Source organism: Callorhinus ursinus, unplaced genomic scaffold (genome assembly GCF_003265705.2).
Source record: "Callorhinus ursinus isolate GAN/ISIS: 27379988/994484 unplaced genomic scaffold, GSC_fseal_2.0 scaffold8, whole genome shotgun sequence".
Classification (NCBI taxonomy): domain Eukaryota; kingdom Metazoa; phylum Chordata; class Mammalia; order Carnivora; family Otariidae; genus Callorhinus; species Callorhinus ursinus.
The window spans coordinates 2,120,110-2,138,609 of NW_027397070.1; the positions used below are offsets into that span (position 1 = coordinate 2,120,110).

The window sequence follows — 18,500 nt, forward strand, 5'->3', positions numbered from 1 at the left end:
TCGCCTGCTGCAAAATATGAGCTGCCCAAGTCCATGGTGGTGGCTGACAGTGCATCCAACCGCCACCGCCCTCCCTTCAGGCTACCCCCTCCCCCCCAGCCCCTTCTCCAGTTGCCCTGGCCTTTCTTATTAAAGCCAGACTCCCCACCCCCACCCCCCACTAGGGCTCCCCACTTGCTTGCTCCCTTCCAGGTCTTCTCTCCTAGAGTCCTCAACCCATTCAGGGGCTTTCTGACTCCACCATAGAAACAGGACAGGTTATAATCCCGGACCGGTGCATCTTTCTCTAAGACTTCTGTGTATTGAGACCTCTCTGCAGATTTCCCTCAGAGTTGTGCTGAGCTCTGCTCTTCATCTCTTGCCCCACCCCATCCCTTTCTAGATACCTCTGGACTCTCTCAACAACGGGCAGTCAGGCATCAGGGCCATCCCTCACAGGGTTCCTTACATCCAGGTCTGTGCCTCCTGCCCGCTGGCCCACTTGGCCAATGCTGACTTCCTTGTAATTGCCTGGATCGGCCCAGGGTATATAGGATAGGCCTGGTATTGACTTATGAACTCTTTGTGACTTGGAGGGCTGTGCAGGGGTAGGGCTGATTCAGTTGCGGTTTCATGACGGGGAATGGGGTAGGGTGGGGATGCTACTTCCAATTCAAATCTGCCAACTCTGTCTTTAGAAACAACTCCCAACCTTTTCTGGAAACCCCCTCCTTTCTCTACCCTCCTCTGCATCTTCCTCTTGGGCTCCTGAGACTGTTCATTCATGTTTTCTTCCCATCATCCCTCCAAAGACTCCCCAGGTCAGCCCCTAGAGTCAGCCCTCTAAGTGTGGCTGCCGTTGGCTAACACCAAGTGTGCCCCTAACCTAGTCAATCTCTCCTCTCTCCACCTCAGGTCTCACGGGGGCTCAGTGAACTCCCCTCCAGCCCTTTCCTTCAGTTTCTGCTTTCCCAACTTGCCCATTTGTGCAGACTTAGGCCTGAGGCTTGGGGTGAGAGGAAGGTAGGCAACTCTTTTCCCTAGCTTCTCCCGATTAATTCAACATTCCATCAACAGATATTTATTCAGCATCTTCTATGTGGCAGACGCCGGGCTAGGTGCTGGGAAACAATCGGAAAGTAGATGGACAAGGCCTCTGCTCCTAGGGCCATCATGACTAACCCTGGGTCTCTCACCCAACAGCTTCCTCTCTCCACTCAGTCCCCTCACCCCCGTGCCCAGCCAAATTCCACTGCGCCCTCTGGCCTTTCAGAACCCTGCCCTTTTCTCTAGCCCTACCTCAGGTTACACTCACACAGCCCTGATCTCCTCTCTTCTGCATTTCCAGCTTCAGTCTCCACGCCTAAACCCAGAGCTAGGTTCATCTTACATTTTCAACAACTCTCCTCCCTGCTCACAAAGCCCTTCTCCTTTCACGTTCCCTAATTGCCATTTCCAGTTTTCTTCCTTCTTTGCCTGCCTTTCAGTCCTACCACCTGATCCTTAATGCCCCGTCTCCCAAGGTCCCTTCCTCTTGCTCCTGAAGGTTCTAGGGAACGTCAGGCACTCACAAGGTCTCACTCTTGAGCTCAGAACAGCTCCAGGGAGGCAAGGTCAAGCTACCGACCCAGACCCAGGCATCCTACAGATCAGACTCCGGCCCTGTCCCTGTCCGTGTACAGCTCCCAGCAAAGCAGCAAGTTGTTCCTCTGTGGGTCTCAAGGTAACACCAGCTGCTCTGACATCATGGAGGGAGGAACCCTGTCAGGTTGCCAAGGCAACACCAGCAATTTATGACATCAGAAGCTTGAGGTCTTTGGTTCTCAGGGGGCTAGAAAGATTCAAGTTCCTGTCAGCTAAAGTAAATGGGAAGTCTACTTTTTCATCTCTTTGCCTGTGTCCCCCTGGCTTGGGAATGAAAAGCAAAGGCCTCTAGTGGGGCAGTGAGGGATGTGGCCAATGGAACGGATGCTTGTGAGGTCTCTTTCCCCGTCTCTTCACCAGCATCTCTGCACGCGCTCTGCCTCTCCTTTGGCACCTTTCCCTTGCGGGGCTTCACCCAGTGGTATTTCTGCGATGCCTTTTTCCGAATCACCCCTCCTGCGGTGCTCTCTTTGCACCGGTCACGCTGTGTCCCTCTCACACCAGAGGCATTTGTTCCCTTTGATACCTCATCCTCTCCTTTCTTCCCCCTCCCAAGCTCTGTGTGGCTCTGATCTGCTTCAGCACTCCTCCATTTGCCTTCCATTTACCTTCTTTGTACCATATTCTTTTTTCACCTCATCTTATTCTTCAATTCCTCCCTTCCCCCACTTTACCATTGTATTCACTGCATATTGCCTTTTCTGTTGACCTCCTCTTTGGGAATACTCTATCATTTCTGTCCATCTTCTGTATCGCTCTGAACTCGTGCTTTATTTCATTCTCCCAATTTTTCATTAATCACCCCTCAGTTCCTTCCCTGCCCCCATTCCGCGTGGATTTTCTTCCCTTCCTTTCGCACACTCCTCACGTCATGCATTTCTCTACCCCACACATTTATTGTACCCAGCCTCTCCTTCCTTTCTGGAACACTGTTCACCTCTGAAATCTTCCATCTTCTGCCCCTATCTACCTCCTTCTCTTACCCTTCCAAGCTCCGAGGGCTGGAAAACAATGATGGGCTTAAAACAAGGTAAACTCTCCTGACTCTTTATCCACCTTTCCCATTCTTTAGGCTGAATGAACCTGGCCTCTTGTATAAGATAGCTTCTGTCATATGAATGAAAACAGCCTCGTAAAGGATCATGCTGAATCCAAATATGATAATAACAGGGGCCCAGGAAGAAGATGAGCTAGAAAGTGAAGAAAAAGCCACTGATATCTAGAATGCACTGAAGGATGAGAGGCAACCAAGCAGGGTGGAGCTCAGAGTCCTAGAGAATGTCCCCTTACAAAATCAAAGTTGACAGTTAATGGACATAATGGCCCTGACTGATGAAGGGGTTATATGCCCCTGGAAGCCCATTAAATTGATTTCTTGGCCTGTTTATGTGCCTTCACAAACCATACTCCCCACCTCTCCCAGCCCCTTGCTCTCTGATACCTTCTGCTGCCGAGGTTAAAATGCTGGGTGAGAGGATAAGGGATAAAAGGAAATTAGGGTGACCAAGGAGAAAAGGTAGGCAGAGGGCATGTTATGGGAACAAAGGTAAAGAACAGGCAAGGGAGATCATGGGAGACAGGAATGCAAAAAAAGGGGGTGAAACAAAATGGGGAAATTAAAAAAAAAATACAATGGCAAAATGAGGGAAGGGAGGAAATCAAGTCAGCAAGGAAGAGGTTTGTGGTGGGAAGCTCCTGGAGAGGCAGATGACACACAGGAGCCCAGAGGTTCTGGTGGGGGAGACAGGCACATGGCAAAGGAGATAGTCAACAATGCTAGAAGTTCCAAAGCTTCCTGGGTGAAGGTGCAAGAGGATGCTGTCCTGGCTGTGCTGAAAGGGTAACTGAGTCCTTCAGGGAGACACATCTGCCCCATCCCTCAGACTCTTCCCAGGCCCCTGACCAGTGACTGCCACAATCATGACTGATAAGCATGAAAAAAGTAGCCTGAAAAGGCCAGGGATATCACAAGGACTCCGAAGAAGAGGGCATGGAGTCCTAGACCAGTCAGGCAGCCAAGGCGTGACACATAGTGACAGGGACACGCAGGGAGAGGATCACTCGGATAGGAAGCGTCACATGCAGAGACAGTGACACACAGACCCAGAGATGGATGGCTGGAGAGAATGAACGAGGGGGAAGAATGGCAAAATCAAGAGGCAGGGACGCATGGACACAGATCAGCGGGGCTACAGGCACATCTAGACCACGCGTGGTCGAGTGCTCAAAAATGATAGGGCTACTCTGAGAGGGGGGCAGACAAGAGCAGAGCAGATGGAGAGTTGGGGGGCCAGGAGAGACACACTTCACCTTGAGTGGAGCAGTGGCCTCCCCTCACTACTCGCACCTTTCCAAAAAAAAAAAAAAAAAAAAGCTCAACTTCAGGCAAAAACGAAGATCGAAGATTAAGAGTATCCACGTCTCCCCCACCCACCGTCGCCCCCAGCACGCTAGCCCATCCGTCAGCCCGCCCGCCTGCCGCGGTTTCCGATCCCGCAGCCGGCGGGGGGCAGCCGAGACCCAGGCCCCTCCGGGCTGACAGCTCCGAGCCCTCACTCACCCGGCCTCCCCTTCCCTCCGGGACCCCCGCTCCCCGCACAGCTCGGCGCGGTCCGTCTAGGCTCTCGTTACCCTCCGTCTGTCCGGCTGGCTCCTGGTCCAGCCTCGATGCCTTTTCCCTTCTTCGTCTCTCCCTCCACCCCTGCATCTCTCTCCCCCACCCCATCCTCCCTCGCACACCCCTCCCCCCCACCGCTGCCCCTCCTTCTCCTCAGGCTCTCTGTCTGTCCGTCCGTCCGTGTCCCCTCCCCCAGCCCCTTCCCGTCCCTCGCCGTGCCCTCCAGCGGCAGTCTCCGAGCGCCTCCTCTCCCCTCCGTCTCCAGCTTCCAAAGAGCAAGGAAAGGAAGAAGAGAGAGAGGGAGAGGAGAAAAAAAACCAACCCAGCAGCATCGGAAATCGATGCACTTACACCTCAGCTGGAAGCAGGGACGGGAGTCGAACCGCGGCCGCCGAGCAGCGCGAGGCGGGGAGGGGAGGGGGCGGCTCTTGGAAGGGACTTCTCCGATGTGTTGATTCCTTTTTTTTTTTCCCCTCCTCCTCCCTCCCTCCAGCGCTCACTCCGGGGCGTCAGGGACGGAGATGGAAAAAATAAATAAATAAATTCACGGCGGTGAGGGAAGTGAAGGAAAATAATCAATGCTATTTGGCTGCGGCTGAAGTGTTTTCCCGGCTTCGTGAGGGGGTTTCCATTGATTCACCCTGGGCACTCGCTCTCTCCCTGCCTCCTCCTCCTCGCCCTCCTCCTCCTCCTCCTCCTCCTCGCCCTCCTCCTCCTCCTCCTCGCCCTCACTCCTCCGCCTCATTCACTGGCTGGAGCCGAGGCGTCCCACACAATGGAATAATCAATACCCAGGCGCCCGGGGCGGCCCCACTGAGCAGGTGCAGCGTCCCGCCCGCCGCGGTGAGTGCCGGGAGTTGTAGTCCGTCCGTCCCTGCTCCCACCCGCCTGCCCACAAACGCGGCGTACGCGCGCGGGACCGAGGCCCCAAGGCCGGCGAAGCCAGCGGGCGGAGCCACCTTGCTCGACTGTGGTACTGGGTCCAAGCCAGTGCTTGCCAAGGTGGCAGGCGCCTTTAAACTACTTCCCGTGTTCTCCTCTCCCTCCTGCCTACAGAAACCATACGTGTGTTTTGTTGTTTTAAATCGGCTCTAGGGTAAGCCTGGGCTTCTACCAGCTTCCCAGAGCCTCCCCAGGCCTTTCTTTTCCACTCCCTTCTTCCTGCCTTACCAGTCCCCCACCTTTCCAATGGGGTACTAGAACCTTCTCTTCCACAGCAGTTACTATGAAGTCTCCGAGAACGTTTGTCCCCTCCACCCAGAGTTGGGTCAGGAAAGGGAGGTTCTGGCTCCTGGTCCTCATCTTCAGGTCATAAGCTCTCTTATATTCTAATAATAACTGTAGAGATCCATTGAGTGCACAGAACAGTTCCAAGCAAGCACTTTTATGTACATTAACTTGCTTAATCCTTACAACTAGTCCCATTTTACAGTTGAGGAAACTAGGCCACAAAGAAGTTACGTGGCCCAAAGTCACATGGCCCGTAAGTGACAGTGCCAGGTTTCAAACCTTGATGGTCTGACTCCAGAGCTCACAATAGCTGCTATAAACTACTTCTCTTAAAAGTAAAAGTAAAAGAAAGAAAGAAAGAAAGAAAGAAAGAAAGAAAGAAAGAAAGAACTAACGAACCCTTGGAGTTTATAGGAAAAGAGGAAGGAGAAAGAAACTAACATTTTGAGGCTCTATGATGTGACCATTTATCATTGAATCCCCACCCGTAACTGTGGCAGTCCACATCTTACCAAGGAGAGATGAAAGGTTTGGGGAGGTGAAGTAACCTGCCCAAGACCAAACACCTAGAAATCAAAGCTGGTAGTCAACCCCAGGTCTGTCTGGTTCCTGAGTCTGCCCTCTGCCCCACTGAATTGGACCTTATAACTCAGGGAAGAGGACCTTATAATTCAGGGGAAGAGGTCTTTTTCCCCAGGGAAGAAAACTGAAAATCGAAGGATGGATGAAAAGTAGGCCAGTGATTGGAGCTAGGGGCTGGGGGCCCTCCCCTCCCTGACTGCTGGTGCCTGTTATGGAGTGGAAGAGAGATGCATTCAAGACATCCCAAGTTCAAGATGCTATGTCTATAAATCAGTGTCCTCTCCACAGTACTTCCCACAGGTCATTTGTTTCCAGAAACATACTGGGAAGATGACAGATGTTAAGAACCTGGCACTTCTCACCTATCATAGGAGTTGAAAAGAGCCACTGTTCCTCAGCAAGCTACCTCACCCAGAGGGTCAGACACACAGTCTCCAGGTAATCATAGCCCTCAGAGAGATTAAGAAGGAGCTCTTCTTTATTTTATCTCCCAAAGCAGTCAAAGGGCCACCCCCACATCTTCCTGTATTTTAAGCAAACATGAGAGTTTCTCCCACTCCAGACAAAGCCTGCTCAGGGGCCACTGGCAACTCAGTGACAAATTCCTCAGGCTGGCACTCAAGGCCATTTCCACCCTGCCCTTCAACTGTATTTCTAGCCTCATCTCCTTCTTATACACTGGCCAGGTGCTCTCCAGCTTCTTGGTCTTTGCTCATGCTGTTCCTGTCTCCATCTGGGTGTCTGTTGAAATCCTGTCGTGTCTTTTGTTCCTATCCAAAACACCGTTCCTTCTCTGAAAGTTTTCAACCTTACCCTAAACACTCATTGCAGGGTGTATTATCCCCTCTAAAACTCCTGAGTAGTTAAACTGGTCTTAGTTATCCCCCTTTGCAGCCCATTACCACTCGCTTGTATTCCGTGGGCCGCCATAATAGTCAATAAAATATCTCTTGGACAGCGTCTAAGTGGCTTGGATTTCAGGCCTATTTGCCTAGGAAGTGAAGGGGCTGGAGACCCGACTGGGCTTCGGCTTCTTCCATCAGGCCGTCCGCACCGCCCCTGCTCAACTTTAGGTTGCGTCCCGCGGGCAGTAACCGCAGCTTTCCTGTCACCATAGCGACAGGGTGGAGCGAGAAAGCAAAATCTCCCCTTGGAACTACACCTCCCATCATGCACCCGGGCCCCAAGGTGTCAGGCTCAGCCTGAGGCCTGAGACCCGGGCCGACCCCCGGGAGCCGGCAGGGGTCAGGCAGGAGGAGCAGAGCGCCGGGGGACTTCTGCGCTCCCGGCCCACCCCTGAGGTCGCGGACCCCCATCACGTAGCGGGCCTCTCGATCCCTGGCCCGTCCTCGGCACCGCCACATTGGGCCTAATATGGCCGCTCGTGCTGGGACCCCCCAGGTTCGCAGAGATCCGGGCCGAGGTCCAAGGCCAGGGACTGCTCCCGGCATTCCTCGCGGGCGTGGCGTAGGCTCCCCTCGCCGATCTCCAGGTCCCGCGAGTGGGAGACCCTCGGGCTTTGAGGTGAGACCCGAGGCTCCGCGGGCCGGGCCGGTGCTGCGGCGAAGGGCGGGGTCGTTGCGCGAAGTGAGCCACTGGCCACCTGGGGTAGCTAGGTATAGAGGGCGAGTGTTGAAAGGAAGACACCCACTACAGTTTTCTAGGGAACCCTTTGGATTGAGTACATACATCATCAAGGGTGTAAGCGTATCTGTCACCGTTGCAGAACCTTAAGATACCAGAGCCAGACGGGGGCCATGCATCACTGAGGCAGGGAGAAAGAGCTGTAGCCCCAACACAGAGCTCGGTGACAGCGTGTGCCTCATAAATTCTTCTTGGGTGGGGGCGGTTTGCCGAATTGTGACCCTGCAAGGCTGAGCACCCTTGGGAGCTCAGCAAATGTTTATTGATTTAGTGATTGCAGGTAGCATGGCCCAGGCCTTCATTGAGGTGGAGCGGAAGTTCATTCCTGGCCCTGACACAGAGAAGCGGCTGCAGGAGTTGGGGGGCACCCTGGAGCACCGGGTCACCTTCCGGGACAGCTACTATGATACCCCTGAGCTGAGCCTCATGCGGGCTGACCACTGGCTGCGACAGCGAGAGGGTAGCGGATGGGAGCTCAAATATCCGGGCGTGGCAGTGGTCGCAGGACCTCACACTGAGTATGTGGAACTCACAGTTGAGCCTGCAATTGTGGCCCAGCTCTGTGAGGTGCTGGGGGCTGACATCCTGGGGGCTGGAAGTGTGGCTGTTGTGCTGGGCCCACTGGGGCTGCAGGAAGTAGCTAGTTTTGTGACTAAGCGTAGTGCCTGGAAGCTGGTGCTATCCGGAGCTGATGAAGAGGAGCCTCCGCTCAGGGTGGACCTGGATACAGCCGACTTTGGCTACGCTGTGGGTGAGGTAGAAGCCCTGGTGCACGAGAAGGCTGAGGTCCCAGCTGCCCTAGACAAGATCAACAGCCTCAGCAGCATGCTCGGTGAGGGAGACAGGCCCTTTTGTGCTTTCCTTGCCTTCCCTACTGCTCTTTTGGATGTACCCACTGAACCAGCTAGAGGGGAGGGTCTTGGTGTTATTTCTGTAACGGGGATTGTCTTGGCAATTTTTTGGAGGGCCCAGTTTGCTTTTACAGAAGCTGCCTAACTGGATAGGATCCTTCCTTGTCTCCCCTAGTCCTTGCCTCATTTAGTTCTCACACCTCCAGCCGTTCCAAGTTTGCGTCAGTTCTCTGCTTGAATCCTTCCATCCATCCTTCCTTCTCCCAAATCCTGTCCTCTTATTTTTACAACTCTCTAGATCATTTCATTTGTCCTGTTGGCTTTGAGGAAAAGGCAAGAACACTGTATTTATGTGACAGACAACAGGACAAGTCATGGCAGATTGTTCTGTAGACAGTTCAGCCACAGCAGTATGGGGTTGTGCATCCCATGAGGACTTAAAAGTGGCCGAGTGCTGCTCTTGCTTTCTCAGCAAAGATACAGAGTTGAGTTTCCTGCTATATGCCCAGCATGCTGCCAGGCTCTAACAATAAGACACTGACTTATCACGGCTCCATACCATATAGAGGCTAGAATTCTATATGAATCCCACCCCATGGTTGTTGCTGCTTCTCTCCTTTCTCTATCCCTGTTTCTCTGTGTGCATCTCTGCATGTGCTTTATCATCAACCTAATGAGCTTTGGCCTGCCTACATGGGCTTTCATCTTGACTGGGGGACAGGAGCAGTAACTGAAAAGAGTGGGTATGGAGGCACCCTCTGTCTACACGGCACCTGAGCGCCTCTTCACCATTTCTCCTTGCTGGAGGAGCGGTTCATGCTTGGCTTCCCAGCCTCACTCCTACCCGACGTGGCCCTTGTAGGCCCCACTGGCACAGGCCAATCAGGGTGTGCGCTGGTGGGTTACAGAAACTGGTTGGATGGCATTCAGAATCCCAGTGCTGCCTTGGAATCAACTTTGGGGTCTGGCTATGAGGGCAGGGAGCAGAGTCAAAGCATTTACAGCTCTGCTTCTCTCCTCATTTCTTCTTTGGCCTGCAGGTGTGCTGGCGCAGGAGACAGCACCTGCCAAGGTGATCATGCACCTACAGCGCTTCCGGCCTCAGGACTACCAGCACCTGCTAGAAGTATACAGCCCCAGAGAGAGGCCACAGGGGACTAAAGCTCCAAACAGCAGCTTGGGTTAGGGTGTCACTTCCTCAACAGCAAAGAGAACTCTGGGTCTAACAGGGGTCCTTCCTGAGCACACTGTGCCTCTTCCCCTGGCCTCCTTCCCACAGTGACTCCTCTCTCTCCAGCTCTGCCTGTTCTTTCACCTTACCCTCAGCTATCCTTCCTTGAGCCCTCCCTGGCTGCCCCCTCCCTCATCCGTCAGATGCAATCTGTGGGCCCCCCCTCTCCCCTGGCCGCTAAGCAGCCTCCATTGATTTCCGCTCGTGTTTATAGGATTTCCACTTAGCCGTGATCAGTAGTTAAGCACAGGAAAATCCCTTGCCACCCCCCCTCCCTTGGTCGATGCCATTGATTCTGCCAGCGCCTCCTAAACCGCCTGACAGCTGAGTTAGAGATGAGGGGAGGCAGCAGGGACTTCCCTGCCTTGGGGTGTGGGGAATAGCAGCAGGTTGGGGAAGTGGGTGGGAATCCCTTTTAGACATCTGGAAGTTCTGGTTTCACTTTGCTGCTGTGCCCTCCTCTGGCCCAGATGGTAGAGTGCCTCCTGTGGAGGTTTAGGGGCAAATCTGCTCCCCAACCTGGAGACGGTAAAAAGAACCCTTCTTTGTTGAAACAAGTTCCTAAGGCTCAAGGGAAGATACAGACATCCTGGATAAGAAGACTCTTCCCCGGGCGCCGCGGTGGCTCAGTTGGTTAGGTGTCTGCCTTCGGCTCGGGTCATGATCCAGGCTCCTGGGATGGAGCCCCGCGTCGGGCTCCCTGCTCAGTGGAGTGTCTGCTTCTCCCTCTCCCTCTGTTATCTCTCTTGCTTTCGTTCTCTCAAATAAACAATACAATCTTAAAAAAAAAAAACAACCTTCCCTTGCTATGATTTGTAAACGTTTTCTATCTCAAATATGCCCAAATATGGTCTTCCCCCTCAGGCTTTATTGGGCTTTTATTATTTATGGGGGGTGGAGACCCCCCCCCCTTTTGCAGAGGCAAACGTAGGACCAGAGAGCCACCTGCTGGTAGTCGTCAGGTACAGGCTCCAAGTGGCCGAGACCCTGGGGAGTTTGGGACACAGGAGGATTTCAGACTGAGTGGAGGCTGAGTTACTGCCACATCTCCACGGGCAAGTTGTTCACCTCAAAGATCTCCTGCACCGACTGGCCAAAGTGGTTGTAGGTGAGGCGCAGCTTTAGCCTCAAGGGGGCCTAGGAATAGGAGAGTAGAGACCAGGGTTAGCTCCTGTGATTTCTGTCCCTGGGCCTTATCAACAGGGGGTGGGTGCTCCTGAGCTCACCTTGTTAGGATTGAGGATTCTGAGGAGCTGGGTCACTGGAAGGCCACCCTGAGCTGGGACTGTGTCCCCACTGGGGGCCTGTAGCTGCAGATGGAAACTCTGAACACAAGAGGTTGGGCAGAGCACAGTAAGGCAACTAGCTGGGCTCAGGCAGCCCCTCCACACCCAAGAGTTTCACACCCTCTTCCCATAACACCCCAAGTGCTTACCTCTGCACATCATTCCCTTCCTGTCTCATTCTTCCACCCACCTCCTCTACTTAGCCTTTCTCTGGACTGCCCAGGCCGCCTCAAACCCTGGTCCTCTACAAACCTTGGGCACAGCAGCCTGACAGACAAAGTGGGTGACGTCAGCCCCTGAGGTGTTGACAGCAGTGACCGTGATCAAGAGCAAAGCCGGGGTTCCCGGGGGTCGAACAAAAGACAGATTCAGCTGCAGTCCTTCACGCTCAAACACTCTGAGATTTGGGATGGAAGCTGGAGTATGGAGAGGGAAGCAGCTCAATGTATGGGGAAGATGACAAGTTCATTCATTCAACAGAAATTAAGGGAGCGCCCACTGGGTGCAGGGCAGTGCTTGAGATGCTAGTGACAAAGTGGACAAGAAGATGAAGTCCCTATTCCGAGCTTATAGTCTAATGGGCAGAGAAAACAATAAACACGAAAACCACCAAGATAATCACAGACTACTTGGTGCTATGAAGAAAATAAACTATGTCAGAGTAACTGGGAGGAATAACTTAAATAGGAATGGTAGGGGAAGGTATCTGACATTTTAGCTGAGGCCTGAAGAATGAGAATGAGCCAGTCATCTGATGTGCTGGGCAAGAACATTCCACGTAGGGGCGCCTGGGTGGCTCAGTTGGTGGAGCGTCTGCCTTCGGCTCAGGTCATGATCCCGGGGTCCTGGGATAGAGCCCCGCACTGGGCTCCCTGCTCCGTGGGGAGGTCTGCTTCTCCCTCTGCCCCTCACCCTGCTCATGTTCTCTGTCTCCCTCAAATAAATAAAATCTAAACAAAACAAAACGGAACAGAACATTCCATGTAAAAGGAGCACAGATTACCAAGGGTTTTGGGCGAGACGGTCTGAGGAACTGAGAGGGGCCAGTGGAGCAGGGAGTGGGAAAGTGTAGGAGATGGGCTGGGAGGAAGCTGGCCCCCATAGGCCAGGATACGAAGTCTGGAACAAAGGGAAGGCATTGAGGGGTATCCAGGAGGGAACTGGCACAAGCTAATGAACTCTTTTATCAAGATGGGGATGTGATGGGAGACTCACAGCATGGAAGAGGGCACGTAGACCCCAGTTCTTGGCAAAGAAGGAGAAGCAGCACATTTCCACCCCTCCCTTTCTTAAGACGTCTCCCGTCTCCCCTTTGTTGAGGCTTACCTGGGGCTGGAGACGCACAGGGCAGGTCGAGGAGGTGTACTAAGGTGCCTCCTGGGGAGGGTTCCAGAGCAGGTGGGGGCTGGGTAGCCCCAAAAGTGCCATCCAGGAGATCTAACAGATCCAAGAGCTTGGAGGCCTGGGGGAAAGGGCAGAAGGAGCAGGGCTAGGTGTGGAAGGCAGACCAAGTCCTCTTCCCTCGGGGGCTTCCGGCCTTCTCACCTGTGGCTCTGTGGGGACAAGGGCTGCTTCCGAAAGCTGGGCCTCTTTGCTTTCCTTTGCTTCCTCATCCTGAGTGCCACCTCGCTCCACAAGAGGCATCTTTTCTAGGATGGCAGCCCTGAGAGGATGGAACACAGGTGTGTCCCTCTGGGGGGACCCCGGGCTTTTCATAAGAAGCATGTGGGAGGATGGCTAAGACCATGCAGAACCCTGGGCACACGGTGGGTCGGAGTGCCTTTCTGATTTCCTAAGACCGGCACACTGTGGCTGGTTTGCGGTGAGCGAGGAGGGCTGGGAGCCACCTTGGCTACAGTCAACTACGGGTGGGAGGCTCTGACTGTGGAGGAGGAAGGACGAAGGGGAGGATGAGACCCTTGTACCCAGAAAGGGGCACTGGGGAGAGGCCATGTGGGCACAGGCAGGGGTCTGGGTCCTACACTGCGGCACAGTGACAGTCGCACCTCATGTGGTCGTACTTTCGGAAGAGCGTGTTGTACTCCACGGCCCGCTGCTGCAGCTCCACGTCCAGGCAGCTCCCGTAGATGGACACCACCTGGCGGATGCGGCTGGGCCACAGGGTGGCGTGTGAGTGGGAGGGCAGCCTGCCCTTCAACTCCAGGATGTGGCACGGAAGGGAAAGGCTGCACAGAGCAGGGGGGTACCCACAACACCTGGCTCAGGAGGAAGAACCTAAGGACTGGGGGACTTGGGGTGTGTGCACGGAGAGAAACTCCGAAACTGGTGGGCACAGTGAAGGGACATCTGTCACCGGAGGCACCAAGAAGAGGGGCCGGGACCCTTTCTTACTTGTTGTCCCCACGGAGCCGGGTGCTGAGCTTCATGAGGGCTGTCAGGGCATATCCTCGGGTGGCCGGTAGGGACATATGGGACTGCAGCACCTTTTCCAGGAGTGCCAACACCTTCTCTTCCTCCACCTTTGCGGGGACACAGGCAGTAACTGTGGGGCATCTTGCCTCTCCCGCTGAGGCCCTCCTCAGTGTACTCCCGAGGTCGGTCTCACCTGAAGGGGCTCGGTTTCCTCACAGCCCCCCTCCAGCAGGAGGTCCCCGTATTCTCCAATGCACCAGGCTGCCACTTGCACCAGTGGTTGCTGCGTGGGACAAGAAAGATGCCAGGCCAGGTTCTGGGTTCCCTCCCCACTTCCACGCCCTGTGACATCCCTTTGTGCAGTGCAGAGATTGTGGGGTTTGGAGAGGTGGGGAAAGGGAAGGCTCTTGCACAGTTTTGTAAGTTGGTCCGTCCCCCCAGCCCTGCCAGCTCTGTCCTGGCTCCTGGATGTGTTCTGCCCTCTGGTGGCCAAGCGTCAGAACTACATGCCCCCCTCCAAAAGGAGCTGGGTGAGAACCAAGCAGGAGGGTCCCCGCCTTGAGGAAGGTATACGTGGTTTCTGCCCCCCCTACTTAAGTAATATGGAAAAAAGACGGTAGATAGATAGTGGCTGGCTTCTGTTAATCCACTCAGCATTCAAGGTAGTAAAAACCCGATACACACAAAGAAAGAGCTCTATCTCAATTTGATCGTCAAGATAGCTCTGGGAGGCAGACAGAGTAGAGAGCTGAGTACACTGGGCGGAAGGAGACTTAAATTAGTCAACTGCAGTTACAGAGCCAGTAGGTACTAGAGCCAGGACAGAAGTCCCGGTGTTTAACTAAAAACAGGGCTCTGTCCTTGAGTGTCTCCATTAAACAGGTAGCTGTGACCTCCAGGGAAAAACAGTGGGGCATCAGGTATAGGGAGTAGGTGGCCCAGGAAGGGCTGGGAGGCTTGGGCAGCCCTGGGTCTGGTGGTGGGAACAGTACTTGGGAGATGTCCTCTGCCAGGGCGCTGTAGAGGCGGCGCACAGAGTAGGCGTGTAGCTCCTGAGCACCCCCAATCAGCTGGGTCAGGTTGGCCACCGCATCATCCCGTACATGGGTGCCTGCCTGGAGGGGGTGAATGTGGCCAAGGGTTCAGGGTGATGAACCCTGCCCACTCCCTCCCAGCTCTCTTAGATCAGTCCCTGCCTCACCGTTGTCAGCACACGCAGGATGGTGTCTATGTGCCAGCGCTTGGTTGGGGCAAACCTAGGGAACATAAGCCTCTTCAGCCCCGGTACCGACCCTCCCCAGATTCTACCGTCTCTGCCTTCTGGGCACCTGTCACCTCACCTCTCTGCTGCCAGCAGGATGCCCGAGGCACAGTCGGCCCGTAGATCAGGGAGGCAGGATTCCAGAAAGCTCTGCAGCTCTTGTGTCATGGCTCGCACATTGGAGCTATTCACCAGAGCCAGACTCAGTTCCAGGGCCCGCCTGGCAGGAGAAAGACGTCGTCAATACAGGGTAGCCAGGTCACCCTGAGCTAGGCCTCAGGCCCTTCCTTCTCCAGGCACCTGTTTCCTTAATCCCTCTACTTCAGCTGCTCTGGCCCGGTCCAGGTCTCGGCTACCAGGCGCTGGGCCCTCTGCCCTGCCTTCTCGTTCCTCTGTCCTCCTCACCGGCTAAGAGAGGCATCGGGTTCCCGCAGACACTCCACCACAGTGGGCCGGTGCCGCTGCACAGCACTGTGATCGGACTGCACCATACGCAGCAATGACGTCAGGGCTACATACCTGGCCAGAGGAGGGGAGGACCTATCACACCGCGGTCCTCAGCCCCCTCCCTGCCCCATCCCGTCCTAGCCCTGGAATAAGAGGCAGGTAAAGCAAGAGACGCTGGAAGGAGGAGGGCCAAGGACCAGGGGCTCAGTGGCACAGCCCAGCCAGACACCTGGGATGATTACCTAATGTTCTTGTCGTTGTTGAGCAGAAAGCGGCCAAGAATGTTGACAGCCAGAACCTACGGGAGGCAAAGGTTGAGGACAGTCAGGGAACGAGCACGTTGTTAAGGAGTGCCGGCTGCAGGGCACAGGATGATGGGTGGGGAGGAGAAACCAGTGAATAGGACCTGTCTGCCTGGCTGGGGTTGGTGGGTGGGGCCGCAGTGGGAGAGGCATATGGGATGATACCCGCAGGCCGGCTGCAGAGCGGATGTCCATGATGGTCAGCACTGTCTCAAACAGGACTGCATTGCCCGCATTTCGGCTGGTGTCTGTGTTAGTGGCCACCTGAGTGGATGGGAGAGAAGATGCAACTAGAAGGGGCTCTGTCCTCTCCTCAGGTCTCTGGAAGGTACCCACCACATCATCCCTTCATCATCTAACAAAGTTCCCCCAGCCCCCACGATGTGCCAGGGGCTACCACACTGAGACAGACCGTGTCCCTGTCCTCATGGAGATCACAGTCTAGAGGGAAACGGAGACGTGATTACACGGCCACCGTGGGGTGGGTGGTCATGTGAGGGGTGCCTGGGGCTGGTAAGATCTCAGAGCCACACACCTAACCAGTGCCCACTCTCCAGCCCCCCACCTGGGCCAGCAAGTCATTCATGATCTCACTGCTTTCTTCATGGTTCCGGCCCAGAATCCGAAGCAGACGAAGTATCTGGACCTAAGATGGGTTAAAAATTGAAAGGTGGAGGGGTTCAAAGGGTAAGGAGTTGGGTTGAAGAGAAAAATCCAGCACCGAAGAAAGTATTGTGAGGGGCCTGGCTGGTTTCCTAGAGCTTCCCTCTCCCTCCCCCCGCACAGGTCCCTTGGGTCCTGGGAGAGCAGAGGCATTGTGAGGCCAGGGGATTTGGAGACAGGCTTTTTGTTGTTGTTGTTACCAAACTGGATTTCTGACCTTTAGGTATCCCCCGCTTCCCGCACTGGTCTTGGGATGACCTGTGCGATCCTGGGCCTGCCACCCTCCTGCCTAAGACACTCACTGGCCCAAAGTGTTCTCTGGGAGGTGGCCGCTAGCCATGGGCTTACTGCTAGGCTCTCTGTTCCAGGAATACAGCAGGACAAGGTCAGCCCACCTGCAGAAAGGGGTCGCTGACTCCAGATATACTGTGTTCTACGGAGTATCCCGTCGTCACCAGAGTCTGGAGGATCTGCACCAGCTGGGGAACCACCTGGAGGGAGGGCACAGCCTTACTGGGCATTCTTCCTAATCCTCTCAACCTTCAGACCCATTCCAACCCCACGGCCCCTCTTTTCCTGGCCCAGGGCCTGCCCCTTTCACCAGCCCACCTTTCGGAAGTGCTTGAGGGCTGCAGGGCTTCGTTCACAGAGCTCCGTGATCAGCGTGATGGTGCCCAGCAGGATGCCTGGTGTCGGGGGGGGGGCAGTGAATGGTGGGCCAGGGGCACAGGAGAGTCTACTGCGTATGTGTGTTCATGTTCACATGCTACCCTGCTCCTAGTGGCTGGTGTTCCCATCCTATTTTTGACTTCTGTCCATAGCCAGAGGTAAGGCAGGGGATGGAGAGCCCTGTGGCCTTACCGTGGTGGCGTTCATGAAGCAGTTGGGCACAGGGTGGGAGGAAAATGTTGGAGAGCTCGGGGACCTTCCGGATCATGTGCACTGCAGTCAGAACAGCCTGCAGAGATCAGGGGGCTCAAAAAGAGGCAGGAGTCTGCCAGGATGGACCTTCCACCTTTAACATGTGGCAAACAGGACAGTTTCAGGGGGAAGGGGCAAGTGCCTAGAGTCCTGCCATCTCACCTTCTTGCGCACATAGGAGCCCGGTTGCAGGAGCAGTTTCTCCACCTCAGTGGCCAAGTCCCGGCACATCTCAGCAGAGCCCACAGTGCTCAGAGTGCACAGGGCCAGGCCTTGTACTGCCTGAATCCCCTGGCTCAGGTCACTGCAGAGTCGGGAGGGTGGTCAGTCAAGCTCTGAGAAATCCATCCTTCCCAGTACCTACATCAGGCAGCCCCCTGGGACTTCCCAGTTTCCCACTCTCCCATTTCCCTGATTCCAAGTGCTTCCCAGAACCCTCTCACTTCTTGATGCTGTTGGTAATGAGCAGGTGGGCATCCTGCCTCTCATCCAGTAGAAGCATGGCCCCCAGGTAGCCCACCCTCTTGTCTGTGAATCTGGGGGAGGCGATCAGTTTCAGGCACTCCATCTACAGGGAAGGGGGCAGACCAGGAAGGGGCAGGGGTGAAACTCAAGGCACTAACATCCCTTTTCTATCTTCTTTACCACCAGATTAATTTATGGTAGCACCATTTCCCATCATCCTCCCTTCAACAAAGGAAAAGGCTTAGGAAATTCAAAGTTAGTGGGTAGTTTCAAGGAACCAGGAGTCGAGGAGGTGGGAGAGAAAAGGAGGTGGCTTGAATGGGGCCGGCCAGAGAATGAAGGGTTCAGTCCAGCTTATGACCTACAGGGGTTGTAGTAGGGAAGGAGGTGGGCAGTGCATGCTGTGAGGGAGGGCTCAGAAACTTTGGAGAATAAAAAAATCAGGGCACAAGCAGGTGAAGGTGTCCAAGACCCTGCCCCATTAGCCTTCCTCATCAAACTCAGAAGGGAGGCATCCCTGCCCAGTACCTGTCCAAAGTGGGCGGGGTAGCCCAACATGTGGACGTAGAGCAGTTTGGCCAGCTGGCGGTGCCTGTGCAGAGGGTCCCCATCGCGGAAGGAGGCGCGGATGTGGGCGCACTCCTTCTGGATCACCTCCCGCTCCTGGGCCTGCGTCTTGGCCCCACGAATTTCCTCGATTAGATCTTGGAGCTTCAGCGAAGACACCACCATCCTGAAGGGGCAGAGCCCGGAAATGGAGAGGGCTTTGAAGCTCTCGGGCCGGGAGTACCTGGCCTTCCAGCCCAGACTCGCTCTGTGCCACGATCCTGAAGGCCCGGGTCCTGCAGCTATCCTAAAGCTGAGCCCACATTTACCTTTGCCCACGTGGGTTTACCACATTCCGCCCGCTCCTCACCTCGGGAGGAGATCCCCACTACGCATGCGTCTCCGCCCCACCCCGCGCCCATTCAGACGGAGCATGCGCCAGAACCCCGCCTATTCCC

General features: G+C 55.0%; 3 protein-coding genes across 5 annotated transcripts in view; 1 reads left to right on the forward strand and 2 right to left on the reverse strand.

The window, feature by feature from the left end:
* Nucleotides 1-4,934, reverse strand: part of ZFHX2 (zinc finger homeobox 2) — a 28,224-nt gene extending 23,290 nt beyond the window's left edge. Inside the window, 1 exon segment of the mRNA XM_025870306.2 lies at nt 4,592-4,934. The gene's annotated coding sequence lies outside the window, so the exon portion shown is untranslated.
* Nucleotides 4,935-7,209: 2,275 nt separating this feature from the next.
* On the forward strand, nt 7,210-10,563 carry THTPA (thiamine triphosphatase). Its single transcript, XM_025870305.2, has 3 exons — nt 7,210-7,576; nt 7,968-8,528; nt 9,588-10,563. Exons 2-3 carry the CDS (start codon nt 7,982-7,984, stop codon nt 9,731-9,733), a joined length of 693 nt encoding a protein of 230 aa, XP_025726090.1. The 5' UTR covers nt 7,210-7,576; nt 7,968-7,981; the 3' UTR covers nt 9,734-10,563.
* A 75-nt stretch (nt 10,564-10,638) lies between these two features.
* The window catches only part of AP1G2 (adaptor related protein complex 1 subunit gamma 2), an 8,188-nt gene continuing 326 nt past the window's right edge, over nt 10,639-18,500 (reverse strand). Inside the window, exons 2-22 of one of the 3 annotated variants that reach the window (XM_025870303.2) lie at nt 18,025-18,229; nt 17,475-17,599; nt 17,194-17,335; nt 16,972-17,068; nt 16,720-16,796; nt 16,506-16,601; nt 16,013-16,093; nt 15,613-15,711; nt 15,388-15,443; nt 15,104-15,217; nt 14,778-14,918; nt 14,639-14,693; nt 14,430-14,552; nt 13,631-13,720; nt 13,417-13,544; nt 13,071-13,175; nt 12,610-12,727; nt 12,391-12,526; nt 11,317-11,480; nt 11,005-11,103; nt 10,639-10,915 (exon numbers count right to left, since the gene is read on the reverse strand). In XM_025870303.2, the coding sequence (XP_025726088.1) occupies nt 10,814-10,915; nt 11,005-11,103; nt 11,317-11,480; nt 12,391-12,526; nt 12,610-12,727; nt 13,071-13,175; nt 13,417-13,544; nt 13,631-13,720; nt 14,430-14,552; nt 14,639-14,693; nt 14,778-14,918; nt 15,104-15,217; nt 15,388-15,443; nt 15,613-15,711; nt 16,013-16,093; nt 16,506-16,601; nt 16,720-16,796; nt 16,972-17,068; nt 17,194-17,335; nt 17,475-17,599; nt 18,025-18,228 (2,352 nt within the window). In that variant the 5' untranslated portion in view covers nt 18,229 and the 3' untranslated portion in view covers nt 10,639-10,813. Of the gene's footprint in view, nt 10,916-11,004; nt 11,104-11,316; nt 11,481-12,390; nt 12,527-12,609; nt 12,728-13,070; nt 13,251-13,416; nt 13,545-13,630; nt 13,721-14,429; nt 14,553-14,638; nt 14,694-14,777; nt 14,919-15,103; nt 15,218-15,387; nt 15,444-15,612; nt 15,712-16,012; nt 16,094-16,505; nt 16,602-16,719; nt 16,797-16,971; nt 17,069-17,193; nt 17,336-17,474; nt 17,600-18,024; nt 18,230-18,500 lie in introns of all 3 variants that reach the window. The other 2 variants (XM_025870302.2, XM_073894968.1) reach the window with 2 other exon arrangements.